Source organism: Prunus mume, linkage group LG7 (genome assembly GCF_029339155.1).
Source record: "Prunus mume cultivar Tortuosa linkage group LG7, ASM2933915v1, whole genome shotgun sequence".
Taxonomy (NCBI): domain Eukaryota; kingdom Viridiplantae; phylum Streptophyta; class Magnoliopsida; order Rosales; family Rosaceae; genus Prunus; species Prunus mume.
Window position 1 is genome coordinate 956,182 of NC_142704.1, and position 12,010 is coordinate 968,191.

At 39.7% G+C, this 12,010-nt stretch overlaps 1 protein-coding gene across 2 annotated transcripts; it reads right to left on the reverse strand.

Annotated features, from left to right (window-relative positions):
• Positions 1-2,600: 2,600 nt before the first annotated feature.
• LOC103337424 (ethylene-responsive transcription factor ERF027-like) lies at positions 2,601-3,784 on the reverse strand. Of its 2 annotated transcripts, XM_089041395.1 has the most exons (2): positions 3,116-3,784; positions 2,601-2,760 (listed from the first exon to the last, which is right to left on the reverse strand). In XM_089041395.1, exons 1-2 carry the CDS (start codon positions 3,633-3,635, stop codon positions 2,624-2,626), a joined length of 657 nt encoding a protein of 218 aa, XP_088897521.1. In that variant the 5' UTR covers positions 3,636-3,784; the 3' UTR covers positions 2,601-2,623. The 2 variants fall into 2 exon arrangements, with proteins under 2 accessions (XP_088897521.1, XP_008238801.3); XM_008240579.3 differs by lacking the exon at positions 2,601-2,760 and having other exon boundaries at positions 2,924-3,784.
• Between the last annotated feature and the right edge of the window lie 8,226 nt (positions 3,785-12,010).

The following is a 12,010-nucleotide window of genomic DNA, read 5'->3' on the forward strand; positions in this document are numbered from 1 at the left end:
TACATTTGACAAGTGTCCTATTCGTCCTATAAACTGTCCACAACATTGAAAGCTTGTTCCCCCTAAAACACAATATGTTTTGGGGAAGCATGATTAAGATGTTTTTCGTTTTGTCTTTGGGAAAGATTCTTAATCTGATATCTTGTAATTTTTTTTCTTCATGACATTCTTCTATTTTATTTATAAAAAAAGAAAAAAGGAGCATTCGAATTTGAAATCTCTTTCAATATTGAAAAAGAAGATTTTCTAAACTAAGGAGCTATGGATATCTTAACATTTACTTAAGTTTTTTTTTTATAATTGAATTACCAAGTTTTTTTTGGTCAAAGTTGAAAGATTGCATATATAATTTAAGCGTAAAGACCGCCAACCTACAATGACCAGTACAAATACAATAGCCACAAAAAGTTAATACATATAGAGATGCATCAAATTGCGACATTAAGCTTATACAGTATAGATGTACTCTCATAGCCACGCATGATGAAAGAAATTTTGTCATAAACGCTGACAAAAGCCTGGAAAACCCACCCATTGACCTCAATGCACACACCAACAAGACGTGTCAAATTATAATCTTCTTTTGTGAAATTATACTATTTTTAACATTCTCATATTATAATCTTCTTTTGTGAAACGTTACAAGACGTGCCTTAATTTATATTATTTTAAACCACTATTTTATGACCTATTTTATATATTTTTCTTAGTTCGGAACCCAAAAAAAGAAATAAGTAGCAGTTGAAATCTGTAGTCAGCTTCATGGTTTTATGCGAAAGGCTGTGTTGAGAGAGAGAGAGAGAGAGAGAGAGAGATGCATCACCCACTGATAAATTGCGAGAAAGAAGAAAAGCGTTGGGAGGCGATGTCGGCCATATTTGTCTCCCACAGCAAAGAAGTTCACACTTGTTGGCATACTGAAATAATGTTCCAAGGATTTCAAGTGTTTGTTGGTTTTTAGCGTCTGAGAAAAGCCAACAAACATATATTTTTTTCCTTTCAGATTTTTAATTATTTTTATGAATGAAAGCTACCCAAGAAGGTTATCAACACAGTCAAGGCCACCTCCTCCCCACCCCCACCCCCCATCTTTTCCCTTTTAAGATTTCAGATTTCATACACATGGCCGACTTGCGACCACATCCTTCATTTCTCCTTTTTATAATTTGCATGAATCATGAGCCACGAAATTAAGCCAATAGAGAATCTTGCAATAGAGTATACATATTTTATATTAGTATCAAACTTCAGTGGCATAGCTTATAGATAAGTTCTTTAGTACTTTTATTTTTTATTTTTATAAAGAAAAGGCGATAATATTTTATTGGTCTCTCCGCCGTCAGTTAGTACTTAAAGTTGGAACGATTGAGATGCGATCCCAATTACGTGATTTATATTTTTGTGAATTTCCATTTGTGGTAATTTCTATTTGTGGTAATTTCCATTTGTAGGAATTTCTAATTTCTATTTGTGGTAATTTCCATTTGTAGGAATTTCTATTTGTGGTAATTTCCGTTTTTAGGATTTCTATTTGTGGGAATTCCCATTTTTAGGAATTCCCATTTTTAGGAGTTTCTATATTTGTGTACTATTTTTTTTTTTTTTTAAAACTTCCTTTGTAATATAATAGCGTTTTACTTGCCGACCTAGATTAACGACAATTGTATGATAAGTATAAATGAAAAAACCATATTTTCTTTGAGGAAGTGGGCGTTGTCTTCTCACTGTGGACAGGCTGCTGAGGTCAAACTTGTTTGAATGCTACAAATTTCTTCGTGCCTATTTGTGTGGGTATATAAAAAGGGCCTACATGATATGACAATTGACGAGATGTTATTGTCCTCAAGGCTCAAGCCAGCGAACACGCCTATTTATATATAAAATATACATTTTGCCTCGAGAACACTCATCAAGATATACTTGAATGCTTGTTGACGTGCAAAAATATATACTGAACTTCTCCTCAGAAATTTCATTATCTTCTTAAAATTAACCCTAAACTCAAATTCCTTTTAGTTTTGAACTCAAAACCGTTATTGCTTTAGATTTAAAAATAGTATGGTTGGAACTCTCATGGTTTAATTTGCGTGCGTGTGAGAAATTCAACTTTCCTCTAATTTTGACTATCGTTTGCACTAAATATATCTATATCTATATAAATGAATAGTATGATCACATCCAAGATAAGTAGAAGATCCCTTTCATCAGTGTCACACTTAACAAAACACACACACACACATATATATATATATATAATTGTATGATTGTTTTAAGGACCACACAAAAACCAAGTGACGTGACACAAAGCATCCCAAGAGTTGAACCGATAATAAATAGGATACTGTTTGCCTATTTTCTAGTAAGGAAATATTTCTCCATCTTGCGAATCACAGTTTGACACATATGCAAAAATAATTCATTAAAAATATAAAAAGAAAAACTTCTATGTACATGTCGTATTGTTATTTACATGAATATAAAAGCTCTTACTTACATAACATAAGGAGGGTATTTTTCTAATGGATATGGATCTCCTGCTTTGAAGTTTTGAGCATTTCTCACCTGCCTTGCGAGAAAGCTTTACCTTTTAATCAATTGGGTGGTCCTAATCGATGGTTTCATATCAGCACCAATTTTTTATTTTTTTTGTCTTATACAAGTCAGTATGTCGCTTACAAACTTGGATCCTCTGTCTCTCTGTAAAGGCACACTCCATTGGTTTGATCGCAAGCGACCATATATATATGGCCAGAAAAAAATCTGTTGCAGAAAAAGATACTCCATTCAATTCAAATCTCATAAACAAGAGTTTGTGCTATATCATCAAACTATTTCCTTACAATAATAAATAAATAAAATAACAATATTGAAGATGAAAACCCTCTGAATTTTAATAATAGTATTGGGAGAGAGAGAGGAGAGAGAGAGAGAGAGAGAGAGGAAAAAAAAACTAAAGCAAACCACACCCCAGGACAGCTATTAATTGTACATGGGAAACGAAATATCACCGCAAATAGCTAATGAACTCTACGTTTTGAATATGTATATTATATGTATTATTAATTAATAAAGGATATTCAAGAATATATAATACTTAATCAAAAGCTCCACAGACCACTTTCTCCTCCGTCTGAATTGCCCGAGGAGTCAGGATAATCAGGCGGTCTCGGCGGAGACAACAGCATTCCTTCTGCCATTTCGGTCAACAAATTCGGCATCCCAAAAAGTTCTTCTTCGTCTATTCCCACAGATGACGCCAAACTGGAACTATTCATCATCATCCTCATGTCGTTCTCTTGCTTCTTCTGACTCTCTCTCTGCTTCAGACTGTTATTGGCCTCCTCATTCCACTGTAGTGCAGCGGCGGCGGCGGCGGCACTGCGAATGTCCTCCGGTGACGTGGATGCTGGCACTGGATAAGAGGCAATGGAGCTCGGAAAGTTGAGAACAGCATCGCCCCGCTTGAGAGCGAGAGCGGCGACGTCATAGGCTGTCGCAGCCATCTCCGGGGTTGGGTAAGTCCCGAGCCATATCCGCCTAGTCTTACGTGGCTCACGGATTTCGGACACCCATTTTCCGCCTCGGCACCGGATTCCATGGTACCTAGAGTGCTTCCCGCAAGAGCTTGATGCCATGGTGGTGGGGAGTGGAGGGTGTTTTAGTAATTGAACAAGCTCTGGTGGTGAAGAGAGGGAGGGGAGAATGTGGGATGGCTTGGTGTAAAAGGGTGTGGTTGAAGGAGGGGCCTGAGGAGGAAGAAAGGTCAAGGGGTGGGTATGGATATAGGTCAAATATATTTGGCGCAAGTGATGAGTATTTTAATTTTGGTCAGCCATGATATATATAGATATTTTCGTATATATAGTTAGGTAGGGATGTAATTGTTGAGGCTTGTGTGGATTATTGTGGAAAGAAGGAAGGTATAATATTAATTGAGAGAGAGAGAGAGAGAGAGAGAGATGAGGAGTGTGTTATGGTTGAGGTTTGTCTGTTGGTTATATATATACTTTTAAAGGACTTCTCTTTTTAACTGAGGCGGTAGAATAGTAAATTCACACACACACTATACTAATGCTAAAATTCTAACACAAAATCTTATAATTGAGGTTTTAGGAAAAGAGGAAGGGACCGCTCAAAAGTTGTGGCATGCACCCTGTGGCCACTTGAATTCCGTGGAAGCTTCAGGGATTTTTACACTTTCAAAATAGTGGCAATTAAAAATGATGCAATTTTGGAGAAAGTGTGCATGGCAATTGCAGTGTGTTTTGTTCCCACACCTTTTCTCTATTCATACCCTTTAGTGGGAAACCTCCATTGGCCTTCCTCAGTCTCCCACCACTTGATCATTCATGAACTCTACCAAAAACAAAACATGGTAACAAGTTTTTATTTATTTATCAAAAAGCAACTTCCCTATATAACCTTCAACAATATAACTAAAAGTAAAACATCGACATGACAAAAGCAGGACTAATAAATATTAGCCCACATCACTATAAAGCATAATCTCAAACAAAGCCCGCAAAACTTAAATTAATTAAAATTCTAAAACAAATCATGAGGCTAAATGAATTCTACTGCTACCATTTGAAGAAGCGCTTCCGTCAAACCCACCAATGAATCTGTCCCTTAAGTGAATGTGAAACATGTGACAGAAATAAGTCAATCAAACATTCATGACAAAAAAAAAAATGTGGATTGTAGAAAACCCATTCAAATGTGAGGTAGAACTAAATTTAGAGAAGATGATAAGTTTTAGAGAGAGTTTTGGGAGAAGGATTTGATTGAAGAATTTGCCCAAAAGAAGTGATGTGGAACTTCAACGAGTATAGCTCATAAGAAATCACAACAAGTGGCTTCTTGTTCAAAACACTCCAAGAGACTTATTCACAAATACAAAAGAAAAATGGAAGAAGATAGTAGATGGGAGGAGGGGGGTAGTGACGTTTCTTCCTCCTCCCTTATTGAGTTTTTTCTTGAGAGAGAGACTGCAACTAAGGCTTTTTATTTTTTATAACATTTGTAAAGAGATGTAATCAAACACCATAAGATGCATTCATTCTCAAGTTTTCTGGGATGTGAAATTTTGGTAGTGGAAGACATTTTTATCATCCACTAGCTAGTTTGTCTTGGTTTACTTGATTTGATTTAATCATCCAAATTAACTGATTGCTCTGTTAAATCTGTTAAGAAATTTGGAAGCATTTAAATTCCAATCACCAACCAAAGATCAATTAATTTGACATGATTAAACACAGAGCTTTTCGGTTGATTAGGAGCTAGCTAGCTGGCCCTAGCATCACTATTCTGATCATGAGCAATTAGAAATAGCTGCTTGCCTAGCTATAGCTATAGTACTAAATGAAGATGTTGATAGTTACTCAAATATAATCTGTTGGTGAGTCGTCACTACGTTTTGGCCGTGGTTGTGGCTTGTCAATATATAATGATTTTTGCTAAAGAGAGGCCCTACTATTTTATGCATGGCTCCCAGCCTTCCAGCACGCTGGGGCCTCTGTGTGCCCCCCACATGATTTTGCATCTAAATTGACCACTTTCCTTTAATGGAATCCTCAATTGAGTAGGTTCTTCTGGGTACATTATAATATTACAGGGATGGGAGGGATCTTTTTTTCCTTTAATTGGGTGTGACAGGGGCGATCTGTTTTATAATTAGGTTTTCACACTACTACAAAAAAACGAAATAGACGACGAAAATTCACATAATTATAGTAGTGTAAGATGTACTATTGTTAGATTTTTATGAAAAAAAAAAAAAAAAAAGAAAAGAAAAAGAAAAGAATAATATACATAGTTGTCTAGAGATTTTAATATATTATTAATAAAGTTGCATTTGAATAGTATGGAAAGTTGCATTAATTCAGTAGTGTCGATTTGAACTATAATTGAAGTAGATATTTAGTGTGACTTCAATTCCCTTATGACTCTGTCGTTCATTTGTATTATAACATGTAGATTAGTAACATTATATGATGATGTGACGAAAGACTACAAATGTTCTCAATTCTAAATTATGTGTGAAGTTTAGCAAATCTGGTGTTAGATTGCAGAAAGTTTCTAGATTTCTAGCACATAAAAGCTTTGCAAAAACAAAAAAAAGCTTTCAATTCATATAAAAAGAACGAAAAAGAAGTCTAGTGAGGAGTATTGAAGATATTCGAAGATTAAATAATACATTGTACATTATTTGTTACCTTGTATAGGATTAGTCAACTTCTCTGTTATGTCTTGTACAAATTAGTGCCTTTAACTTAGGATTTAAATTATCTTCCTTAGGTAGTCTTTTTGGCTCTATATATTTGGCCTTCTTCTGTATTGCAAACACACAAATATACGAGATATTATTTTACATGGTATCAGAGCCTACACTAGTCTCTGTTAAAACCCTAAACCTCCTTTCAAGCCTCTCTTCACCCTACAATCACTATATCTCTTGACCAGTCAGTCATGGCTGCCAATCCATCATCATCTCAGAAGCCTTTTTCACTAAAACATTTTACACTTCGCGCGACGATTTAAGAGAATTTCGTCGTGCAAAATACATTGTAGTCGCACAAATTTCAGCGCAACAGAAACTTCGTCGCGCAAAGATCGTGAAGAAAGACTTTGCGCGACGAAATTTTTCATTGGTCGCGCAAACTTTTGCGCGACAAAAAATTGGTCGCTCAAAGTTTTGCGTGTGAAAAACATTGGTTGCGCAAAGTCTTAAAAAATAAATAAAAAAATCCGTGTCTCATTTTTTGGTACCCACCAAATTTTTAGAGTTTTGTGCAATGAATACTAACGTTGCGCAAATATCTGCGCGACGAAATATTTTGGTTTTTGATTTTTTACTATTTCTTTACTATTAATTTATTCAAAATTTTACTTTTTAAAATTAATTTAATTGTATGATTTTTTTTTGTTACTTTAATTTAAATTGATGTTCATTTAATTATATTAGTTTTTTCAAATTTTTACTTTTTAAATTAAATTTAATTGTATGATTTTTTTAATTACTTTAATTTAAATTGACATATTCAAAATAAAATTACATATGAAAAATAGTGATCAAATTATCCAATAAAAAAAATATATATAATATTCAAAATGTGCACATAAATTAACAAAGTACAATAATAAAATCCTAATACAAGCGTATTGTGGTGGTAGTGGCAGAGGATATGTTTTGATAGCTTCATAATCCTCAATCTTAGCTGTCAAAGTCTCGATGATTCCCTAAAAAAAAAGAAGGTTAAATAACCAAAAAAAGAAGAAGGGATAATCTCCCATAAAATTGTTATACCACATGTTTGTGCAAATAAGCTCACGGGAGAATATTCGCTTCTAGATCCTTCAACCTTCGATCTTCTTTCTCTCTCTTCCTCGATTCCTGTAAAACAGATTGGAGTAAATAGACCACACCCGGGGGTGTTGGCCAAAGGCCCTCCGATGCCTAAGTTAGTTCGAGTGTTTGTAGAAAAACAATAGCTAAGCAAAGGGTATAGAGTAGTGTTTATGTAGGGTGTGAACCGGGCGGCCGGAGCCGTGTGTGGAGAAAATATGGAGAGTGGAGAGGGAGAAAGAGCTTCGGGTATTTTTCTCGGGTATAAGGAGTAGGTTTAAATGTATCTTGAATGATGAATGAAGTCATCTATTTGTAGGAGCCTCGGGGCTAGGGTTTCGTAGAGAATATGCTGAGTTTATTCTTTACCCAAATTCGTAGGGATCGAGTTCGGACTGAGATAACATCTGATTTAATGATATTATCTCTTTTTATGGAAATAATATCTGAATTAAATGATATTATCTCTTTTTATGAAGATAATATCTGAGATAATGACATTATCTTCTCTTTATTAGGATAATATCTTAATTAATGATATTATCTTATTAAATAAAGATAATATCATTTAATTAAGATATTTATCCCAATTAATTAATTGGCCAGATAAACTGGTTCAATTAATTAATTAAAAGAAATAATCTTCTTTTCCACGTGGCGTGTTGTGATTGGAGAAAAAAATATCTGCTTCACAAATGCCCCCCTGCGTGACACTTGTGTGGCATGTAGGAGATGAAATTTTTTTCGCCCTCCAACCGAGTCCGGCTTTCTTCGTGAGTTGGACTCCTTTTGCAGATCGGATTCTCAATTGGTGTAGGCTTCTGACTGTTGTTGGAGTTGGATTCCCAGTAGGAAAGAGCTTGAGATTCCTTATTGACACGGGTTGTCCAACTTGTATAAATACATGGCTTCTCTTCACTCTTTCTTACATCGCAAACTTAACTTCTCTACTTTCTAGCTTGAGAAAGATCTTGGAGAATTTTGTACTGCTTGTCGAAGAGAGGAGTTGTCGTGCATCCCAAAGTAAGTCGAGTCTGCTGAGCGACGATCAGGAGGAAGTTGGTGGACTGCCCCCTGCTAAGGATGTCGATAGATGGAAGCAGGATGGTCCGAGCCTTGATGATTTGCCTGCTGGACATGATGAGTGTTTTGCTAAACTCCCCTAAAAGAGGAAGGCTGATGCCGTCTTCGAGAGCTCAAGCCTGATGAGTTTGGAGATCGTGATATGCTCCGTAAAGTAGTCCGTGCGCGATCTAGCTCACTTGTTGAGAGGCAAAGAGATGCGGATGCTCCTTTTCGAAATTTGAGTCGTTTGTACCAGTCGAAGATTGGAAGTCGATCTGGGCTTGCTCATCCATCCAACCATCATGTTTCAACTGTTGAGTCACGAGCAGTCAAGCATGGAGTGGATTCATCGTCGCCAATTCCTTTGGAAGTGAGGTTGACAGAGGCTAAGAAAGCAAGAGAGTCATTTGCCTGGGCGAAGGGCTCTTCTGCAACGTCAAGCTGATCCCAAGGTGGACAAGTCCACCCTTGCAGAGGATGCAGGCGTGTCCGATTTGCTCAAGACGAACTTTCTGTCAAGTCCATCCACTTGTGCTGAGATGGTTCATCAAATTCGTCAGGCTGGCGATCTTGGTACTTTCCCAAGTCTTTCCTTGGAAAAACAAAATGAAGCAACATTTCTTCTCCTTCAAAAAGGAGGTGGGGGCAGACGTTGAGGATCAGGTGGAGCTGCTGAGAGTGTGGTCGATCGCATGACGAAGTGGCTGCAGATCGGGATCTCTGGCGCCTCTGAGTAGATGAAGATTTTTTATCTCTTTTTAGCTTTTGTAGTCTGCTTTCTCATTTAGAGTAATTGGTCTTGCCTGACCGTCTTTTTTTTGTTGAACTTTGGCCGGTTGGTCACTTTACTAAGGAAATTTCAGTTATTTTTTCAACTTCAATTTGCATAGTGTCTTGTGAATTGCTTGAGTGGTTCTGGGTTGAGGCATGTTTTGCCTACGTCCGGAGACGTGTCAATGAGGGTGGCCCGTTTGGCCTATGTCCGGAGATGTGTCGATGAGAGTGACCCGTTTGGCCTACGTCCGGAGATGTGTCGATGAAAGTGACCCGCTTGGCCTACGTCCAAGACATGTCGATGTGTGTGACCCGTTTGGTCTACGCCCGGAGACATGTCGATGATAGTGGCCCGCTTGACCTACGCCTGGGGACGTGTCGATGATAGTGGCCCGTTTGGCCTACGCCCGAGACGTGTCGATGTGTGACCTATTTGGCCTACGCCCGAGACGTGTCGATGTGTGTGACCCGCTTGGCCTACGCCCGGGACGTGTCGGCGATAGTGACCCGTTTGGCCTACGCCCGAGACGTGTCGATGAAAGTGACCCGCTTGGCATACGTCCAAGACGTGTCGATGTGTGTGACCCGCTTGGTCTACGCCCGAGACATGTCGATGATAGTGGCCCGCTTGGCCTACGCCTGGGGACGTGTCGATGATAGTGACCCTTGGCCTACGCCCAAGACGTGTCGATGTGTGTGACCCGCTTGGTCTACGCCCGAGACATGTCGGCGATAGTGGCCCATTTGGCCTATGTCCGAGACGTGTCAATGAGAGTGACCCGTTTGGCCTACGCCCGCAGACGTGTCGGCGATAGTGGCCCATTTGGCCTACGCCCGAGACGTGTCGGCGAAAGTGACTCGCTTAGCCTACGTCCAAGACGTGTCGATGTGTGTGACCCGCTTGGTCTACGCCCGCAGACATGTCGGCGATAATGGCCCGCTTGGCCTACGTCGGGACGTGTCGGCGATAGTGGCCCGCTTGGCCTACGCCCGAGACGTGTCGATGTATGACCCGTTTGGCCTACGCCCGAGACGTGTCGATGATAGTGGCCCGCTTGGCCTACGCCCGGGACATGTCGGCGTGTGTGACCCATTTGGCCTACGTCCGGAGACGTGTCGATGATAGTGGCCCGTTTGGCCTACGTCCAGGGACGTGTCGATGTGTTTGGCCCGTTTGGCCTACGTCTAGAAACGTGTCGATTGCTTTTGTGAATACTTCATTGGAAAGAAAAGCTTGAACTTGTATTGATGTCTGTGTGACTACATTGCCTTATCGAACAAAAAAGATGAGTGCATGAGCAACATCAAAAGTAACTTGTCTTCAATGGAGGTGAGGAAGGCTTGGTCGCCTGCTTAGAGCCGAGCTGATAAGTGAAGAGCTTCATGGATAGTACCCTTGGAGGTGATGGGTATATCATTGTCTTAGAACTTCCTTCTATTGAAAGATGATGAAAGGTTCGTCTTCTACAACTTGGTAGCTAGTGACGGCTTAGGAGACGAAAGTCGCCTACTTGATCTTTCTCTTTTGCCCCCTGGTGGTCAGTCTGGGCTTTTGGAGTCAGCTAAGATCGTGTTAATCCATATGACCTTTTTCGTGGAGGTTCATCGTTAGCTGCGTCACAATCCTTGATTTGCTGGATAGCCCTCCTTGCGATGAATTCGTACAATGGCCGCTCTCGACTAGATCTTCAAGGTGCATTTTCCAGCGGCGATCATTTGTGTAATAACCATGCCCTTCATGGAATGTGCAGATCCACGTATCCTTCTTGGTTGGGTTTCCCTTTAAAGGCGATGGTTTCTTTAACCAAGGCATGTCTTTTACTTAGGCCAAGATCTGGTGTATCGGGATAGTGAACTTGGTGTAGCTCTCACGTTGAAGCACCTTCCCGAGGTGTGATCTACGCTTGCCGTTCTCTTGGCTTGCTCGCTCACCTACTTGATCAGCCTTCTTCGTGGCGATCCGGTCGTCGCCCTATAATGCGTAGCGCTCGCTATAGCGAAGACTTCTACCAGTTGTTTGGCGAGGATAAATGGTCACTCGCGATACACTCACATTTAGTTGGCAACCCCTCTTGAAGGCAGAGAACGCAATTTGGTCATCACATCCTACAATGTTTGCCCTCTCCGCTTTGAACCTCTTGATGTAGTCTCGCAGGGATTCATTGGACTTATTGTGCATGTTGAACAGATGGTCAGGATTCTTCTTGATTGACCGATAAGAAGTGTATTCTTTAGTGAAGACATAAGCAAGCTCCTTGAAGCTGCTGATCGACCCGGATGGCGGATGTGGAACCAGTCCTGAGCTGCTCCTTGCAAAGTCATTGCAAACACCTTGCACATTAGCGCGTCTTTGGCTTTGTAGAGGATCATAAGGCTCTTAAAATGCTTTAGATGGCTTTCGGGATCGGAATCGCCTTTGAAACATGTAAAAGAGGGCGTTGAGAATCGTTTCGGGGGAGCAGCCTGCTCAATTTCGACGGTGAAAGGTGATGAGTTTGCTCGGTCTACCTCAACACGTAGTGCATCTTCGAAATTTTCACCAATCTTTAAGTCTTGAAGTCGGTTATTCACAAGCTTCTCAACGTCTTCCGCACATATGGCTAATCGGTCACGTTGATGACCTTTACAATTTGGGTGAGACCGAGTAACTTTCTTGTTGGTTTGTAAGGTTTGATCTTCTCGGCTGTGCTGCCTAGGCGGCGTGTTGGTGGACCGTGCTTGCGAGGGATTTTCTGTAACTTGGCGATGAGAATTGGTTCTTCGAGAACGATCAGTGGAGTGCCTTTCTTCACGGTCCTCATTATGCGGGTTACCAAGTTGACCTCT

Bases quoted from the DNA above. Each gene is read 5' to 3' on its own strand.
- LOC103337424 (XM_089041395.1), bottom strand. From the start codon at position 3,635: ATGGCATCAAGCTCTTGCGGGAAGCACTCTAGGTACCATGGAATCCGG. The intron at 2,761-3,115 runs GTCTGTGGAGCT...TTTCTGCAACAG, and splicing joins TTCAGACGGAGGAGAAAGTG to ATTTTTTTCTGGCCATATAT.